The 20,130-nt window shown below is 41.4% G+C and overlaps 2 protein-coding genes and 1 long non-coding RNA gene across 24 annotated transcripts; all 3 read right to left on the minus strand.

Annotated features, from left to right (window-relative positions):
- Positions 1 to 299: 299 nt before the first annotated feature.
- On the minus strand, positions 300 to 1,846 carry LOC103708205 (Kelch repeat-containing F-box family protein). Its single transcript, XM_017843068.4, has one exon. The coding sequence runs from the start codon at positions 1,796 to 1,798 to the stop codon at positions 572 to 574; it is 1,227 nt and encodes a 408-aa protein (XP_017698557.4). The 5' UTR covers positions 1,799 to 1,846; the 3' UTR covers positions 300 to 571.
- Positions 1,847 to 5,615: 3,769 nt separating this feature from the next.
- On the minus strand, positions 5,616 to 13,954 carry LOC120110523 (uncharacterized). 22 transcript variants are annotated; one of them, XR_015968307.2, is made up of 7 exons: positions 13,569 to 13,939; positions 13,035 to 13,448; positions 12,840 to 12,908; positions 12,653 to 12,728; positions 12,523 to 12,573; positions 10,314 to 10,362; positions 9,637 to 10,224 (listed from the first exon to the last, which is right to left on the minus strand). It is a non-coding gene; the product is annotated as an uncharacterized LOC120110523 (long non-coding RNA). The 22 variants fall into 22 exon arrangements; XR_005511592.3 differs by having other exon boundaries at positions 12,662 to 12,728; positions 12,840 to 13,448; XR_015968312.2 differs by having other exon boundaries at positions 12,656 to 12,728; positions 12,840 to 13,448.
- A 3,377-nt stretch (positions 13,955 to 17,331) lies between these two features.
- Positions 17,332 to 20,076, minus strand: LOC103708206 (ABC transporter G family member 10). Its single transcript, XM_008793028.6, has one exon. The coding sequence runs from the start codon at positions 19,303 to 19,305 to the stop codon at positions 17,536 to 17,538; it is 1,770 nt and encodes a 589-aa protein (XP_008791250.3). The 5' UTR covers positions 19,306 to 20,076; the 3' UTR covers positions 17,332 to 17,535.
- Positions 20,077 to 20,130: the final 54 nt, after the last annotated feature.

A 20,130-nucleotide genomic window follows, 5' to 3' on the forward strand; every position in this document is an offset into this window, starting at 1 on the left:
CACTTTTATATAATAATAATAATAATAATAATAATTAATAATTATTATAATATACTAAAATATATTTTGATATTATAGTAGTTATATAGTATAATAGATAATGTTGCAATTAATTTTACAAGTACTATCTAAAAGGCTGATTTGGGTACATGGAATAATTAAAAAAATAGACATAAAATGATTTGATCAGGCATGTTGTAAATGGTGTTTGGGTGGTATAACTAAACATCCTTTTGTTTTTGTTTTTTTTTTAATAAAGGCATGCATGCAAACATCATCTAATGGTTTTAGTGCATTGGTGGAGACAAGATAAACATTTCCAAGATTTTATAGGACATTCGACGTCGGAAAACTCTCCGGTCGTCAATAACAGTTCTCAAAGTAAATTAATTACATAGAAAGGAAAGGGCGAAAAAAAGGGGGAAAATACAAGAAAAGGACAGGAAAGACAGGAAAGACTGCAGTGCTTCTTTTTCGCCAAGACGAAAAAGAAAACACTGCCTAATGGCTGCAGGCCCCAAAGGGCGCCTGCTCTCTGACAGAGGCATGAATGTTCCAAAACCCCTTCACCTCATCTTCTCGGCGGCCGCAGAAGCTTTTTAAGTTCGTCCATCCCAACTGTGGAGCACCTGAACACCATCCTATGCGTCGGATTGGCTTCCACCACCGCCGGCGGACTCGGAATTCTTTCCCACCTGCACCCTCCGTCACTCCCCGTGTCCGTCGCCGCAAACTCGCACGAGAATATATCCTTCCTCGGATTTGCCGGATTATAAACGTACCCGAAACCCGCTGTGCTCGCGAATCCGATCGACGACATTCCCCACGAATACGACCCTTCCTCCTCCTTGCCCACCAATCCCTCCACCATCTCCTTCCCCATTCTCCCCACCTCGCTTCCCACCTCCAGCGTCTCGCTGTCCACTTCCCACAGTTTCAGGCTCTCCGGCCTCAAACCCGAATCCGAATCCGACCCGCAAAGCCCAACCAGGACCAGACGCTCGTGGTCGATGAAGCTGATGGCTGAGAGGCAGACGCTCGGATCCGGGCGCAGCTGCCGAGTCGGGCCCCACAGCCCGGTCTCCGGATCCAACCGGCTGGCCCACCCGGACTGCTTCTCCAGCACGTAGACCGCCCGGTCCGACGACGCCGCCGACAGCCACGTGGCGGCCGCCGACCCCTTGAAGACCTCCGGCAGGGCCTCGGCCTCCTCCCACCCGCCACCGCGGTGCACCTCGACGGCGCACGGGTCGTCCTCGAACTCGCACGCGCCGCCGGCCACCACGACGACGGCGGCGGGCCCCACGGCGGCGACCACCGGATCGCGCCGCCACACGCGCGGGGGGTCCAGCTCGCGCCACGCGGTGCCGAAGGGGTCGGCGGAGAGGGCGAGGCGGGAGATGGAGAGGGCGTGGAGGAGGGGCGAGGAACGGAGGGGGACGGGGACGCGAGGTGGGACGCGCGGCACGTGCGGGAGGGGAGTCCACGCGCGGGAGTGTGGGTCGTAGGCGTGCGTCGATGCCTTGGAGGGGTCGCGGCTGCTCTGGAGGTGGAGGAACAGCCACGGGGCGCGGCGCGGGGAGCGCCGGAGAGAGGAAAGGACGGCGCTGCGCCACGTCTTGGATACGTGCGAGGCTGGCACGAGATCCATGGTGGACACGTGCGAGACGATAGCCTCCAGCACGTCTCCATGGAGAGGAGCTTCCCTTTCCTCTCCTTCCACCTTTCCTTCTCTCTTTCCCATGTTATCAGCTCTCTCTCTCTCTCTCTCTCTCTCTCTAAATGTGTGGAGGACCATAGGCAGCCAATAATGCAAACATTCAGGTACTATAAATATCCAAATAAGCAACTTTTAAAAATCAAGTATTAGTGAGCCATCAATGCATGGTAATAAACAACTCATCACCTACCGTTAAAGATAATAATAATACTAACACTACTTCTTCGCACCAACACTTCCACCAACAGTTGACTTTCAAATAAGCATGTTAGTAGGCGAACAAAACTACTGACCATGTCGCTTTTTATGCATAATATTTCAAAAAAATCTTATGGATGTATTAGAAAATTTCTTGTTCATAGTTGTGCCAAATTATTGCTCTTAATTCTACTCGCTGGAATTATACCAGAATAGGTGAGCAGTGGTTATACTCCGGCTTTATTGAGATTATTGATATCATGGCCTATACTCCTTTTTGTTTTATCTATTTTATGTGATATGATAACTAAAAGCCTTAATTAGTGTTGTAGACCAATGGCAATAAATGCTGGGTCTCAACCACCGAGGTGGTAGCATGGTTGGAATGGAGGTAAGATTCTACCGGAGTGGTCCAGGTTCGAAACGCGCGGGCGTCGATTAAATACGGGAACCGGATGCCCCCCGCCTGATTTGTCTAATGGAGTTGCCATCTAGTATGCCGGTACTTACGTGGTGCTGGTGTGACATACACGTACTCACATGTGGAAGGAGCTGGAGGGACTTAATACGAGTTGCTACGCGGGTGGGGTTTTCCAAAGGGCTTATGCTTGGTTGACCATCCACTTTCATAGAAAAATTATGTGTAATTTCTATTATACCATCAATAAAAAATTAGGTCTTTAATGCCTCTTTAATGCTGAAGGTTCTTTTTAGAAAAAATAAAAATAGAGTGATTTCCGGCTCATGGAAAAGTTATTTTTCAATGTTTCTTATAAAAAAGACTTTCTCATGAAATATGTGAATCATATTCCTATGGAAATTGATGCAGGACAACTGCAAGAATGACACTGATGTCCACACCAGGAATACAACTTTTCCGTCTCTTTTCTTTGAAAACTCCAACCAAACAAGAGGCATCTCATTACTTTTCCGTTGACTACACTTTTTTTTTCTTCTTTTTCCGCGATCCAAACAAACCCTAAATGATATATAGAACCAAGATAGACAATTTAGATATTTTCAAGAAAAAAGAAAAAAAGTAAAATTCTGATCATAAAAATTAATAAAAAAATTAAATAAAGAGGAAGCAGGAGATACGCACACTCAAAAATTTTCCGCCTAAAAAATTAGTAAAAATCGTGGCCTACACTACGCGCATCTGGGTTCACCATCACAGAAACCAGCGGCCTGATTGGCTGCGTGCACCGGCAGTACAGGCAATAATGCCTCCGGCGAAAGGGATATCACAACGGCTCATAGATACGACGAAGATCCGATGAGCACGTGAGAGATCGCGTGCCGAGGTGAGATCTCTGCCATCTCGATGTTCTCTTGCCCGTCTTCTGCCACCGTTTAGGGCGTGGGAGGAGGATTCTTCTTTGGACTCCTCAACTACCCCAAGGAAGGCTTCTCGTGCACTCATTTGTCTCCCACATCAGTTTGTCCCCAGTCCCTTGGAGAAGAAGATGAATAGGGGTTTAGATAAAGATATCCACTTAGAGACCGATTATTTCTAGTTAATCCATGGGGGTGCACTTGGGTCCCAAGATCCAGGTCCTTTTTTGTTTCCTTCGATTGGGGGTGGTCCTTTTGTGGTTTTGGGGAGTTTAGATCCTCTGCTTTTTTTTTTTTATTTTTTTAATGACGCCCGGCTTTGCTCCTTCGAGGTCATGGTAATCTGGATTCCTTCCTTTGCTTCTTAAATAATTGGCTGTCCATTTCCTAAGGTCTGACTTTTGGCCAATTTTTTTTGTTCTCGAAGGTCCCTAATCTTCCTTTCTTTCATTTTCTCAATAAAACAAGGATTGATGAGAATCATGAGATCAGTCTTTTGGGGTTTTTTTTTTTTTTTTATGAGTTATCAATCATAAGAACTTCTGCAGTTGAAAGTTAGGCATGTTTCTTTCTAGAATCCAACATTGTAAAACTTAAAAGAGAGGAAAAAAGGAGAGACGTGCCTAATGGAATCTCCTCTCCCCCGATGTTGGGTTTTTCCCGTGAAGTGGTCCCGAATCTGCGCAAGATAGTTCAACAATTTTCAACAGGAGTTTGAATATGGAGTAGGAGCGGCTTTTAAGACTGTAACTGGATCGAATAATATCCTATCTCAATCTATTTTTATACTCCAATTTTTTAAATATAAATATAAATTTGAGCATTACTAATATCTATACCGTATTTATATCCGTAAAAAAAAATAGATATAGATAGATAACTATACGATTCATATCCGAATATTTGATTCTATCTGTAATTTTATTTAACTTTTATAAATTTTATTAACTTTTTTTAGAAAATATATAACCACATTAACATGCTATTTATTTGATTTATCATTTATTTAATAATATTTTTAATTTTATGGTCATAAAGTTTAATTATTTAACTTATATCTGTATGTATATGTATACTTTTAATATCTGTTTTGTAACAAACATGAATATCAATTTTTGTATTCGATTAATATTCGTATTCATTTTTATAGTTGTCAAAAAGAACCAGTACAGACATGGATATACTGATATCCAATTCAGTTTTAGCCATTTTTTATCCTTTTGATATTATCCTTTTCTCTCTTATTTAAGATCTCTAGCAAAATAAATTTGTTAGAATTTGTAGATTGCAACGCCCTCTATCAACCAAATATCATCCAATCCAAATCATGTGGGAAGAAATTTTTTTGTCTTTCTACAGTTCAAAGTTTAGAATTTGAGTTGGATTTGGATAGATTTTTCTAAAATGCAAGATGGATCAATCTATTTTTTATAAAATTTTCAGTTTCATTTTATAAAGATATTCAAACAGGCTCTAACTCATAAGTATTTAAGGTTGGCACGTCACTTGTTTTCATGTATCCGTCTCTTTGTTTGCTTTGGTTCCGCTGGCAGCGCCCCACATCACATCGTCAGAGGTACGAATATCCACGCAGCAGGTAGGCGAATGGACGTCGAGCTGCGCTTGTATCTATCTTGCCCACGATCAAATCAAGACTTTTTGATTTTTAAAGACACCCTTCTTGTCTCTTTATCAGAATTCTCGCGCTGGTGCTCTGCGTGTAAAGCACGCTACTCGTACTATATAATATAGTTTTTTTTCATAAATATCCTTTTACAAATTTAAATTTGTATAAATTTTTTTCTAAAATCTATATATATTTTTATATTCTCATAAAACACTATTTTTTAAAAAATTATATTTATTTTAATTAAAAATAAAATAAAATTTTGAAATTATTTTTTTATCTTTTATTACAATCGTCCTATAAATGTTTCTTTTTGCATGTCTACCGGTCGTGGGTATATATAAAAAAACAATAATAAAAAAAAAAACAGCCAAATAAGTGTTTTATAAGGTATACAAGTAAATATTAATTTTAAAAAAATATTTATGCAAAAATTTGATATTTAAAAAAATATTTATAAAAAGATAATATTATACTACGTTATTTTATTGGAGCGGGACCCGGATCGTTGGGTGGGCTTTCATTCATCTTGTCTCATGAGCATGAGCATGACCAAGTCCTTTCGAAAGGGACGCGTTCCTGTACCCAAACCAACCAAAGACTAATAGCCGGGTCGCTGAAACAGGGCGCCAACCAGGGGCGTTGAAATAATTGAAAAAATTATTTTTATACCATCAACTTTTAGGCTAGCGATCGAGTTTCTAGATTTTAGAATCTAGCAGTTTAATCAACGATTTTGACAAACCTAGCAATTTAGTTTACAATCTTAACAAATCATATGAAACTAGAAAATTATATTGACGAAGGTCGATACCACTTGTGTTTTAGTGCCACATGAGCAAACGTGTTTTTTAAATTTGTTGACATTGGCATCGAATGGACTACAAGTCTATAACACTGCTAGCTGGAAGCGGAAAAAAATTATAACTAAAACTTATGCGCGCGGCGACGCAAGCTTGAGCTCCTTGAATATCCTCAGTAGGTCTCCCTCTTTGTTGCCTGCACTGCGTCTTGCGGCGTGACATACCCTGTAGATCCCTCCCTGAACAGCCGTTTCAGCAGCCTCACCGCCTCGTCCAGCATCCTTTGGTATTCCAACTATGAGTGTTTCTGTCTCCCGGGTTTGGAATATCGAAGTCGGAGGACATGAACAGGGCGGCTCAATGCTTTTGGAGGCCTAAGACGAACTCACTAAAGAAAGCCTTTTTTTTTTTTGAAAAATGATGAAAAAATTTTAACAAACAGATGGTAGACAGCTCAGTCATGATACTTAAAATGAAAGTAAAAACTAAATCTACTGGGCATTACGACAAACATAAATCTACTGAGCATTACAACAAACATAAATCTACTGAGCATTATAACAAACAGATGGTAGACAACTTAGTCATGGTACTTAAAATAAAAGTAAAAACTAAATCTACCGGGCATTACAACAAACGGAAATCTACTGGGCGTTATAACAAATAGATGGTAAACAACTCATTCATGGTACTTTAAATGAAAGTAAAAACTAAATCTATCGAGCATTACAATAAATATAAATTTATCGGGCATTATAACAAACATATGGTAAACAACTCAGTCATGGTACTTAAAATGAAAGTAAAAAACTAAATCTACTGGGCATTATAACAAATGGTAGACAACTTAGTCGTGGTACTTAAAATGAAAGTAAAAAGACGTTAAAAGGGCTTTTATTGGTAGAGCTAGGGGAATGCTATTAATGGTGGAGGTGGTGATGGGCTGAATGGTTGATGGCAAGGTGGTGGTGTTGATAGGGGAGAAGATGGTATTATTTCTTGCCACTGGATGGATAGAAGGATGGACGTTCCATTTCAAATGACTACTTCCAGTTAATAAAGATCTGGTTCTAGCTACTACTTCATATCTTGAAAATATATTTTCACCCATATCCACTCAGAGGTGTCAGCGACTCAGCCAGCAGCGCCAGCGCCACCAACTATGAACTGCTGCAAAGCGTAATCGATGCTGCTTCCAAGATGCTAGCAAACATCTTCTTCAACGCAGTCCCACCACTAACCTCTCCATTCTTTCACTCCAAATCCACAGCCTTGTCATCATGTTTAGATGCCAATATTGGCCACCACAAGTACACCACAAGGCTCGGTCTGTTATGGAGAACAAGCAGAAGAAGGTTTTCTCCTCCTTCAAGTGGTGCCGCAGAGAAAGAAGAAAGCCAGTTTGAAATCGACCAGGAGAGGTCCCGAGAAGCGCTCCAGAAGCTTGACCAGCAGCACCAGACCCTCTCTCAGCGAGAATCCCTTTCGAAGAAGCGGCCCTCCTCCCCTTCCTCTCCGGCATTCATTTTATTTTCTTTTTCTCTTTGTGGTGGGCCTTCTTCTGGAGATGATGTACTGCAGGAGAGAGTTTCTTTCTTTGCCATGGTGCTGCATACCATCATGTGAGGTAATGAGGTAGGTCATCCTCGGGTTCATGAGAGTGAGGTAATGAGGTAGGTCATCCTCGGGTACATGAGAGTTGACGGCATCTTGCTCCTTTTGGGTATCGAAGATGGTGATCTTGGTGTACTCGGAGGTGGCAGCACAATCGAATCTAGGGGGAGAGGAGTCGCGGCGATGGGAAGGGCGATCGAGGGCGGCACCGTTCTAGCTATTAAGGGGGCAGAAGACGAGTAGGAGGAGGGATTGAGGAGGAGGCAGTGGAGAGAGGGAGAGAGGACCATTGTCAGCAACAACAGAGAGGGAAAATGATATGGCACTCGCTGCATGCAGTAATCAGAGGGAGCATTAAAGAGGACGATGCTCTCCATCTTCCCCAGAGATGGTGATTCGGGTCCTCTGGATCCATCATCTTATTCGAAATGATATCAAACAATTATTTGGCTGCAGAACATTTGAGTTTCAGATAGGACCGGAGGAGAAGAGCGGTGGAGACCTGACGTAGAAGCGCTGCTAAAAGTATAATTACCAATTGTCATGGTCACTGGGAACCTCTATTAAAAGTTTTAATTACCGATCCAATGAGATGACCATTACAATATTCTGGTAGCAGATGGGACTGTTGGATAAAGTTTCTTCAATGGTTGGAAAGCGCTGCTAAATTCTCATTTAAATTGTTGTTGAAAATATACTTTCTCCAACGGTTATGTAATTCATTAGGGTTAACATAGCGATGACACGCTCAGGCCTTAGCTGCCGCTTGGTAGCGATTGGTACAATCGCTCGAAAAAGCTTCCCCATCGAATTTCTATACTTTTACCAGCAGTTTTGACTGCCGCTAAATTCCCTTTTTCTTGTAGTGTCCCTAAATTTGGACATCCATAAAAGAGAATTCCATCCATAACTTCTATCCACAATGACCTTGAAAAATGAGCAAGTACTAGAATGCTGCAACGGATTGATGGCGTAATACGAATAGTTATGACGGGCCTAAATCATCACAAATATGCTATTCACAAACTACAATAGATGGAATTTGGAATCCAACACACGAAAAGAAGACCATAAACAATTCACTGAACACAACAATGATACTCCGCCACTCTTAACACCCATTTCCAACTTTCCACTAGTCAGAGATCAAAAGTCAGTGGGAAAAAAAGTTAGGTACGTGACAAAATGAGTTATTCGGAAGTGTACCATCACAGACAGGTAGGGAACTAGTACTCAGTATATCGACACTCAGTACAGCATCCCAGCCAAGTGCTAATACGGTAACAGTACCAGTAATTTAAACTTTGACCTTACATTAAGTTGTCTGGATATCATAACTTGTCTGGATATCAAATTCATAACCAAATTTGTCGGCTGCCCACCCAGAACTTTCAAATCATCAAGTCAGGAGATACTCATGGTGGTTTAAAATTTATATCACATCTTATATGTCCCTCCTTATAATCAGCTTGATGTGTTAGCTGAATATGATGATGACTGGAGTAATATAACCAGTAGTTATCATTTTATATTTACGGCTGTCAAGCTTATGGCAGTAATCTCGCTACTTCTATAATTTCATGTGCTTCACAAACGCTTCGTCCTCAAGCCAATTATTGAAGTGTGCTTATTGTCGGCACTTGTAACTTGTTCAATTTCTCCATAAATTGTAATCTAGCCTTGGTGTCCTAAATTCTTTATGAGTCATATATGAAAATGCTACTATCATTAATTGAACACAAACTTTCATGCCTATCTCAGAAGTAGGTGACTACTACCTCATGCAGGCGAGGTAGAAGATGATCTAATAGTTCTCCCTCAGTTTGTCTCCTGCAGAGAGCAAGTCTCAGATATCTAAAACTATTATAATTAAGCCACAACTTTCTATAACAAAATTTCAATTTGTTCCCCTCGTAGATTAAGTGAATCATTCACCATGAAGGGCACATCTGCCAAGATTTGGTATAAGAACAAAATTGTTCATTTGTGAGTAAATAATGCAATAATCATAATCCAGGTGAATGTGGTGTTTTAACAGATCCATATAGAGCACTCATCCATACACATCTTATGATTCAAGAGGAAGGAAATGAAAGGAAGTACCTCACAAAAATGGCAGAACCTTTATCAGTTTCCACTAGTAGAATTAAAATTTTACTCAAGGATCCTTTCTTCCCTCAGTTACATCAAAAGAATAGTAGTAATAATAAACACCAAGAGTTTCCCGGTTATGATGGCAAACAACAGCAGAAACATGTCCTCCCTCCCACATTATATGTAGCAGAGATGGTGCACGCTATCAACTTGTTTAACCCCATGGATGACTAATAACACATTCATTTGTTGCAATGAGAATAGAAATATCAGAATAAATTTTGTTTTTCAAGGTTGAGTAATTATTAGCCATAGCGGACCATACCACCACATATCTGGCAATAGTGTACTGTACCAACAATAAACCAGTACTCAGTATGAGGGGGCATATAGAGTGTTAGTGCAAATAACCAACCTATACCAACAATATACCAGCATGGTACCAATATTGGTACCAAAACCAACATTATGAAGCTGAATGTTCCCGCTTTCTATCAATGCAAATACTCAAGTCATCCAATTCAATGGCTCACCCATAAGACTGTCAAAAGGAAACAAAATCAGCATGAATCACACTACAAGTTGGGAAATAAGAATTTACAGGCATTAGGAAGAGTTATCTTCAGGAACTGATCAAACTCAACCCCTCAATTTCTCAACTGTGCTCTGTGGTCTCAGTAAGTTTGAGATTCCAAGCACAGCTAAACTACTTCAAACACTGAACTTTAAGAAAATGAAAAAATGGAAAGGATAAAACAAAAGCCAGTCAAATAATTCTGATGATTCGTTCTTCAAAGCTTGAGTTTCAGCGGATATTTTTTGCAGTAAAGCAACTACACGATATTTTGACAAAAGCATTAACAGTAAATTGAGAAAGATAGTATCCTCCAATAATTGACTCAATGTCAACCAGCTTCCTTACCTTTAATGACTATATCTGTTTTATTCGGAACCACAATATCCTTCTCAAGCTGCATAAGATATTCCAGAGATGAAAAGCCTCCCAAATCAAATCAGAGTTAGCAGGGAACTAATCCCAGGCAAATAAGATTTTTAATGGAAAATCATTTAGTATCCATCTGTAAATATCATTAAAGAAAATAGTCAAACATGCTAGTATAGTTTCCATAGAAACTGACTTCCTACTTGAGTAAATGATTTCCTTATAACTTGAAAGGCTCCTGACTTTTTTTTTATATAGTCTTACCCGTACATAATAAGAAAGGTTTTGCAGCTATCCTACAGATTGTAATTTTTTCGGTGTTTCTCTTGGTCATGGGTAAAGTCCAGTTCGCTTTCCTTGTCTAGTTACACCCTTCTGTAAATGCAGCTCTCTCCATATTCACTATCTAATCAATGACTAAGAAGAAGGAAGGAGAGTGATACAAAAACTAAGTTACAGAGTACATTTATCAAATCAGATCTGTTCATCAAATGCTCCTCCTGAATACACCACATCCATATCCACTCCAAAATATCCTAATTAAGAGGATCACGACTATCCATTAAATACTTCTTCCTCTTTAATAAAGCATGCATTCATAACTAGCTCGAAGGGGGAAAAAAAGAAAAGCTAATGTACTAAGTGAACTTCAAATAATGATAAATTGTGAACTTTATATCCATACATATCATATTAATGTCCACTAACACAGTTCACATATCAGAAGTATCTAAGCAGTAGCCAGGGGCGGCTCAATACATTCTGGGGCCTAAGGCGAATCCAATGAACGAGGCCTCTTTTTTTTAATAATATTTTTTTAATAAATATAAAATATTTAAAAAATATATAAAAATAGATAGCTATCAAGTACATTATTTGAACAAAGATACATGAATCTAACAAAGATAGATAAGAAGCCTTTTCAATTTAATATTATTCTTGAATGGAAGCACATAAAAGTAATTACTCTAAATGAAGGGCCATGAAACTGATTAAATAACCGAGATAATGCTTGGCAATACTGTTTACCATGTCAAGCAAGAGCCGAATAGGAAAAGGTCATCCCATGACACTTCATGGTCAAGGTAAATAAAAGAATTTGTCCATAAAGGAACCTCTCTATAAGAGAAAGTAGGGTCATTATGGGAAATTCACTCTATCTAATTAATAAAAGTCCCATCCCACCATCTCCTCTTCAAGTGAGTACCCAAGCGGCAACTGCAACATCACAGCACAGCAGCCATTCAACCCCCTCCCTCCTTTTCTCTCTCTACCACCCAAGAGGGGAGAAGAAACCGAGAGGAGAAAACTAAAAGAATCTCCACCCTCCAAAAAGTCCATCTCCAATCCCCCTATCTTTCTTCTCGATGGCCCAGCTGGATCAGGAGTAATGTGAGGGAAGGAAAACCAAGACCAAAACCAAAAAAGAGAAGGGATGAAAGATAAGAGTTGCTTCAGGCATCTATCAAGCCAACCAAATCCCTCCTCTCTCTCTCTCTCCCCACCCAAAACAAAACTACTGTCCCCAACTTTCCAAATTGCCCCTCTGCAGGCCAGGAAACTCTCCACCTCCCTTCCATCAAGGGGGAAGACTCGTAGCCAGCTCCAGATCCCGTTTTATATGGGGCCTTTGCTTCCTTTTGGTCAGCCTCCCAGGGCCTTCCATTGGCCCGGGGCCTTAGGCGACTGCCTCGGTCGCCTAGGGCTCGGGCCGGCCCTGGCAGCAGCCATTCTACAAAATCATTTTGCTTGTCTTCTATTTGGTCTTCCATACCTCAGCAACTGCACGTCATATATTTTATTAGCAAATTAGCTACCAAACAGAAACTTTAGAAGTTGCCGATAATGGTTGAAGAATCAATATGGCTAGATTAAATATCACCATTTTTGTAAAGCCATTGCTATGCATACCTTCTTCAAGCATTATGGAGACAAGTAATATAAAGTCGTCTGTCAAAAATCTGCTAGATAGGCAATCAAATCAATCATTTCAAGAACTTTAAAAGACCTACAAAGTAGCAAAAGGTCCAAAGCATGGTACATAAAAGCATGAAATCCTATTTGATGGATCTGGTTGCAGTTAAACACCTTATCTTATCAAGAAAATGATTTTTCAGGCAATAATATCATAAAAACTACCAGTAAATAGTAAAATTAGACATTTATATTGACAATAGCAGAATGATACCTTTATAGCTGCAGTAAACATTCCCAAGCATTGGTATGCAAGATCAAGTTCCTGTAATAATACAATTTGTAATTTTAGGAATATATTGAACCCAAAGAATCAACAATAAAACTAGTAGTAACACCAATACAATATGCACATGCTGGAGAGCCTTGTATTGCATGATGAAGGCTTTGTCCAGCCTCTGACCATTTCTTTTGGTGGACCTGAAAAAAAATTACATGACCATAATGCATTAGACCAACAAAATTTCTTTATATGGTAAATGAGAAATTTAGTAAAATAAAATGTAAAAAATCACAGGAAGGGTGTTTTACATTGCACTCCAGTGGGAGCTGGAATACTTCTATGGGTCTCCTTTCTAGGTGCATATAGCTTTTTTTCCCCTTGATTATAATATGGAAATGCAAGCAGGAAAAAAAAGGATAGTAACACCACCAACAAACCAATGATACGAATTGAATTGATCACACAATAAAATGAAAGGAAGATGAAACCAATGATCAATATACATAAGGACATGCAGGTGTATCTCCTTGCCGCCCAAAAAGCTCTCGGGGACTTCCCAGATGCCTCCTTACACAAAGCACTCTCCAAAATTTCCTTTCCTTCTTCATCCAACAAATGACACAGCCCTTACTGAAGGCAAAAAAAAAAAACAGCGATTTAAAAGGCGCTAATTAACTCAATTTCTTGAAAGGAAAACTCTTAACATCGGGATTCAGGGACACAGTCCTCAGCTAGAACTTGGAAGCCCTCTGTGCGTCCACCGAGACTTGGCTGCGGTAGTGCCCTAGGAAATGAAAGGCGGCACCTTCGCTAGGGTTCAGCTTCGCACAGGCCAAGAAATGCTCGGCTGCCTTTTCCTTGTATTGCCTCGATTCCTCTCCATCGATTCCTTCCCCTCTTTCCCACAAGAAGAGACCCTGAAGAAACACAAACAAAAAATCCATAAAATCCACCAAAAAGAGATAAACTCGAGAGAGAGAGAGAGAGAGAGAGAGAGAGAGAGAGAGAGAGAGAGAGAGAGGGGGATTGAAGGCTACGAGATTGTAGTGGTGGGTGGGGTTGTTCGGATCGGCGTTTAGGGTTTGCTGCAGTTGCCGAAAAATATGCTCTTCCTTCTGCGAGAGAAGACAGGAAACGAGGGATTGGAAAAGACTGGGTTGCGAATCGAAGAGAACCGGCTGGGGCATCTGGGCGACGTCGCCAAGAAGGAAGAGGAAACCACAAGATACGAAAGCGAGAAGTGGAGTAAAAAAAAAAAGAAAAAAAATTATGAACAGGGGAAAGGATCGCCGAATATGGAGCGGTAACGAAGGTTTGCGTTAAGTAGATGTTTTTGTCTCCAGTCCAATAGAAATGACATCAAGACTCGCCGACTGTAAAAAGCTCCAAGGAAGACATTATTCAGTTCCAGAGGCTAAATTCAGAGTGATAACACCAAACTGGAACATTAAACCCATGTATCCAGCAAACATTATTCAGTTCCATAGAGGCTTAATTCAGAGCGATAACATTAAACCTGAACATTAAACCTATGTATCCAGCCAACATTTGAAGCTGAACATTATTCTGTTGTGTGCACTTAAATCTGAACAAATTCGATTCTAACACAATCAGATCAACACACATTGTTATATTATGTAATGAAAACACATTGTTTTGTTATTCACCAAGATTCACATTTCAGTGCACAGCCAACATAGAATGTTCTCAATAAATGGAGATCATATTTATTGTGACAAAACAAAGTGAAGCCTATTATGTTTTTGTTTTGATTGAACAAACTCAGATCCATACATGAACAAGCTTATTTAATCTTTTACTGAACCAATATGCACTGAATTGTTCAACAGACATAGAAAGTACATTTATTGTTCAAGGCATTTACATTATAAGACATTAGCAGGAATAACATTATATTCGGATCCAATACATGAAAATGATAACGTTCGCATTCAGAAGGCGTTTACATCATGTTCAGAACTTTCACAATCTCTTAACAGTCCAAAACCTAGCAACCTCTCAACAGTAACAGTCACTCTCTTCATTCATAAGCATTTGTGAATTGTGGTAAAGCATTGAGCTGGTCTAGTGCTACCTTGACTTGATAGAATTCCTGTGCGATTCTCTAATGTGCTTTGACTTGATGCAGTACTGCCTCTTATACGACCACCTCTTCCAGCACTAAACTTGAGTCTCCTTGCTCTCCCAAGTGTCACTTAGAAAACCAATTTCAATCACTGCGAACACCATGTTTGTTGACTAGGAAACAAGTAAGTACCATATATGACTAAGAACCGCAGTCACATTGTCTGGTTTTGATATGCTCAGATGCTCTCGTGCTTCCTCAATATCTTATAAATGGGGAAATGGCATTTTTTCTTGTTCTACTCTCACTAGATGAGTTCGTTTCCTCTTAGATTTTATGGTTTCAAAAGTTGTCTGAGTTGGTACGATATTTTTTTTAACAGCTCAACTAAATCTTAATCCCAAACTAGTTGGGTCAGCTAAGGTGATATTTTTTTTCCTCTCACTTTCTTTAAATATCACCAATAAGGATAATTTAAATAGTTAGTGCTGCTTCTAAGTTTCCCAAAGCGCATTCTATCACTCCAGCTCCTCTTCAAGCAATGGCAAGGCGTTTCGTTTTGTATGCCAGTACTTTCTATATAAAATTATGTAGATCTTTGCCCAATATAGGTTTTATATCAAAGTTCTAATACACCCCCCACGGCTCCACGAGTATCAAATGCAAATTGACAAAGTAAATTAAATGATCTCCACAATTTTGTATGATTGATGATTCTTCTAATGTAAAGAGTAGCTAGTAGAAGAGGTTGATCAACATAATATGGATGTGACCTTTTCCATATTGTCATCTTCCCAACTTGAGCTACGTTTCTGGCATGACTACCATTCTGTCATGCGTTTCTCTTCCAAATATCAAATGGTAGAATACCGCCACCATTTGCCATCTTCCAAGCTACCAAGTTGGCAAAATATTGTATTTTCCTAATAATTTGAATATGTGATCATAACTTGATTGCCTCAGCTGGCTAAAAGAACTTGTAAAATAATCCATCATCCGAGCCTTCCTGTATACCTTTTTAACAAGAAGAATCAAGAATTAGAGTAGGTTGAATGAGTGTCGTGTGACTGCTGCTTGTTGGTGAGACTTTTGGAAAAGATCTTATGATGGTTAATATACTTGGCAATATTCTATTGATTTCAATTATATGAAGCAAGGGCTTCCCGTGCATCAGAGAAGTCTTGCCAAAATGAGAATACAAAGTTGGGAATTGGTTCAAATGTGAGGAAGCAAAGAGGATCCTGTACACCAGAAGTTTTGCCCAGACGAGGATATAAAAGCTGGCCATGTTGGTATATATAACTAGGAAAACTGCAGGTTGTTTATGAACCATAGGAGAATGATATGATGGAAAAGCTGTTGTAATATCTTATCATACGCAACAATGACTTGATAAGGCCTGAGAGAGTAGCTGAATTTGGATTTGTGTAGATGGATCGGAATAAAGGGAAGACATAGGAATACGTACACGGAAAATGAACTAATTTCGCAAGGATTAATTTGACCAAGTATTCAATGATGACTAAGAGCCTAACGAGTTCAGTGAATCCAACTTGGGTTGGATAAGGTTTCGTAGTAATCTACCTCTCTACTTTTTTTCCCCATCTTTGTCAAATTTAACTGATTATTCTGATTGAGTCTGGATTCTCTGTTACCATTATCCCTTCAGGTGTTTTAATGTTGAGTTGTCAATGCAATAGAAGCAGCGTCTCTGTGTGTATGTGTTTGTGCGTGAACGAGGAAGGGTTGGAAATTAAAAGTCTACAAATCTATTACCGTCAAGAAAGAGAAAAAAAAAACTACAAATCTATACTTTAGTTCTATTCCCTTTGCCTCTTGTCCTCAAGTTTCACGGCCTCCGACATTCGTGTAGAGGAAACTGATCTTTTGATCAGTCTCTAGATCTCCATGAAAAGCAACAGCTGTTGCAGCTTCATTGAAAGATTTGATATTGCTGCTTCATGCTGTTGGAAAAAGCTGCATCGTTCACTCAGGTGTTCGGTCAACTGAAGGGACTGACAAGAACCATGAAAGAAATTATCATGCAATGTTTTCATTTGATTCAGCTGTTTCTGAGGTTGATTATTTATTACCAGGTTGCTTCAGCTTGAGTTCCCTGAAAGACTTCGCATTCCATGAAGCGAAGAATTTTGCTATTGAAACTCTTAGGATCTTTGTAAGATCCTCGCATGTCTGGCAGTGGTGACATCTAAAATGCAGGCAGGCCACTGCGATTATTCATGGCTCCTGCTATCACTTTGGCAAGTTAGCATTGGCCGAAATAACAAAGAAAAAAGTGAAAAAGGTAATCAAGTATATTTTAAAGGATGAATGGAAATGCTTGTAACTCCTCAGAAAGCATAACAATGCATGTCCGCTTCCTATCTTCCATCTCTTTTCTTCAATCCTTTCTTCATACCTTTTCTGTTCATTGTTTTCTGTATTTCCTGTCTGTAATCCTTCATTGTCTTAATGAATTTGGGTGGTTATGCTTCCATTCACTCAAAAACTAAATTAGTAATTAATGCTAATGGAGCTTTATCAATGGGAGCTTTCCATTGTTCCGGTCCTTTTAAAAGGTTTATATATGTCGCCAAACAAAGTGTGCCAACCTGCAGAATTTTACAGGTAAAAATGAGTAATGCGAACAGACCAGAGAGAGAGGGATTGTTTAGAGTTAGTTATGATCGTTCATTCACCTCATTTTAATCAACTTTCATGAAGAAATGGAATCTTCTCTTCACACTCGCTGCAGTCATAAATTATTGGTACATACCAAATATTTGAAAGGGAAAAAAAATAAATAAGCAAAGCTGGGGTGCTTAAGCTGAAGAAGAAAGCCTACTGCCTTCTTCTCAGAGCTAGAGTAAGAAAGGCATGAAATAAGAAGTTAAAAAAGGGTGGGAAAGCAAATGCCGCTATATTCTCATTTTGTAACATCGAAACCAGAGGAACACAAAACAGAGGATCCTGTACCCACATATGAAACCCAGCATCACGCCCAGATTGCTCCACCTCTGAGACTCCTCGATCCCCTGCTGCCTCAAGAACATTCCTCCATCAAGAACACATCCGTCTTCCTCTCTATTTAAGCATTGCTGCATTCCTCTTGGGCCGCCATACTCGCTTACGACGAAAGCCTCGAATGGATACTTGAACAAGCTCAAGTAGTGCATGAAGATCCAATACCTGGGTATGTTCTGCTTCGCTATGAAATAGCCTGAGAAGAGGAAGAACGAGCCCATAAGCCCGGAAATTATCGAGTTCCCCATAATGAAATTGGGCACGAGCGCACTGAAGCATGCCACGAATGAGTTGGCCATCAGCATCACCAGCCAGACCACCAGAGAAAAGTAGAGAAACCCATCCATTTCCCTCCTGAGTCCCACCAGCCAATACACTGGAGCGGAGTAGAGAAGAGCAGCAGCCAGAAGGAAAGGAAGGAAGACGAGGGCATTGGCTATCACGTAGGAAGAAACCCTGTATGCCCCTCTTGAGGTCTCTCTTTGAAGGGTCCTCCTCTCCTGCAAGAAGATGGGCAGGCCTTCTGTCGTCGAGGACAGAAGGAAGGTGAGGCTGAAGGCGAAGAACCCGACCCTGGCTTGCAGGTTAGCTACATTCATGAATATCGTTCCAAGCCCGAAGCCGGCCACCACTGATTGGATCATCCTCGCTGCGAAGATCTGCCTGGTTCTCGCGACGATCTTAATGAACCTCTCGGCGAGAATGATGACCTCCCCGCACCACGAATTGGCGTAGAAGATGTGGTCTTCTTTGGCACCGGAGTTGGGAATCCTGATCACCTCTTCCGCTGGAGCTGTGGACTCTAAGACCAGAGTAGCAATGGCATCCATGGCAAACTCCAGCACGTTGACGTGGGGTGGAATGCAATGGCCGGCATCCTTCAGCCGGCTCTCCAGAAGGCGGATCGTCCCCTGGTGCCGGACGGTCCCGTCGGAGATGAGCACGACCTGGTCGAAGAGCTCGAGGAGCCGAAACCCTGGCTGATGTATGGTGAGAACGATCGTCTTGCCCTGGAGCGCGGCCATGGACTTGAGCAAGGTGATGATGTGGAGAGCTGAGACGGAGTCCAGCCCCGACGTCGGCTCGTCGAGCAGGAGCACGGCCGGGTTGTGCACCAAGTCGACGCCGATGGACACCCGCCGCCTCTCGCCGCCCGATATGCCACCAGCCCTCGAGCGGGCTACATGGGCCAGTCCCAGCTCTCCGATGAGCTCCCTCACTCGGACGGATGACTCGCCGCCGGTGGCTTTGAGCCTCAGCCGGGCGCTGTAGGTGAGGCACTCCTCGACGGTCAGCAGCGGGAAGAGCGCGTCGTCCTGGGTGACGTACCCGGAGACTCTCCGGAAGCGGGAGACGTCCATCTGGCGACCGTTGACGAGGATTTCACCGGAGACTCTGCTCGGGTGGATCATCCCAGCCAGGATGGACAGCAGCGTGGTCTTCCCGGCGCCGCTGGGGCCGACGATGGCGACGAGCTCGCCCGGCGGGGCCTCGCAACTCACATTCTTCAGAATGACTCTGGAAGTGCTGCTGCTGTCCAGGCCATAGCATTGCCGGTGGAGATTCGGCGGGCTTCCCGGCAAATTGTAGGACACCGACTTGGTCTCGACCCGGTATCGGGGTCGCCGGCCTCCATGTTTCGGCGACTTCACCGGCAACTCCATGGAAGACGAGGAGGAGAGGATGGCAAGAGTAGATGATGAGAATGGAATTCAGGAAGGAAGGAAGGAAGGATGTGAGAGGGGAGGTGAGATGTAATTGTGTGTGACGGCGGGAAGCAGGAGGAGATGAGCAGACACACCAAACTTGCCCCTGCTGCTGCTCATCTCATGCAAAATAGTACTCGAGAATGCTTCGTGGCGTGTCCTTCCTTGTTAAACTTTCTGTGCGTCTCTGGTACATGGAATTTTTGGTTGTATTATCACCAAATTTTTATTTGATTTCTGTGCTATGGGTTCCACAGTGCTGATGCTATAAGGTTTGAGCATGTGGTGGACTTGCAGGACAAGGAGGGAGGAAGAAGTGGAGTAGGGTGCAACCTTTTTTTTGGTGAGCTGAAATGTTGACCAATTTGTGCCATAGAGTTTGGTGGGGTTGGACCGGGGGGCCGGTCTCGCCCTCACCGGTCTCTCCCTAAGCTCAATACTATGCCGTTAGAAGGGCAGCTTTGGTCGTCTCGCCAATGGCAGGTGGCCGGTTTCACCGGCCGTTGGCATATGGAGATGGAGGGCCAATAGATGTTGCGTTGGAGAGATCTGAAGCATCCAAGGATAACCAATTTGACGTTTTTATCTTTCTTTTTTTTTTGAGCAAACCATGAGCTAGCTAGATTTTGTTAAGTTAGAGATCGACTCTCTCTTTTTCGAAGTAAGATATTATAGCAGTCGGTGTTTACAAACTTTTTGATGTCTTATTTTATTTATAATTACATCAAAGATATATTTGATTGGAGAAAGTTAGGCTATGATATAGAAACAAAAATATCTCCA

The sequence above is a fragment of the Phoenix dactylifera genome, chromosome 1 (genome assembly GCF_051530095.1).
Source record: "Phoenix dactylifera cultivar Ajwa chromosome 1, Ajwa_hap1_PhDact_Kaust_v1.1, whole genome shotgun sequence".
NCBI classification, from domain to species: domain Eukaryota; kingdom Viridiplantae; phylum Streptophyta; class Magnoliopsida; order Arecales; family Arecaceae; genus Phoenix; species Phoenix dactylifera.

Coding starts and splice junctions, on each gene's coding strand:
- LOC103708205 (XM_017843068.4), bottom strand. CDS start 1,798: ATGGTCCTCCACACATTTAGAGAGAGAGAGAGAGAGAGAGAGAGAGCT.
- LOC103708206 (XM_008793028.6), bottom strand. CDS start 19,305: ATGGAGTTGCCGGTGAAGTCGCCGAAACATGGAGGCCGGCGACCCCGA.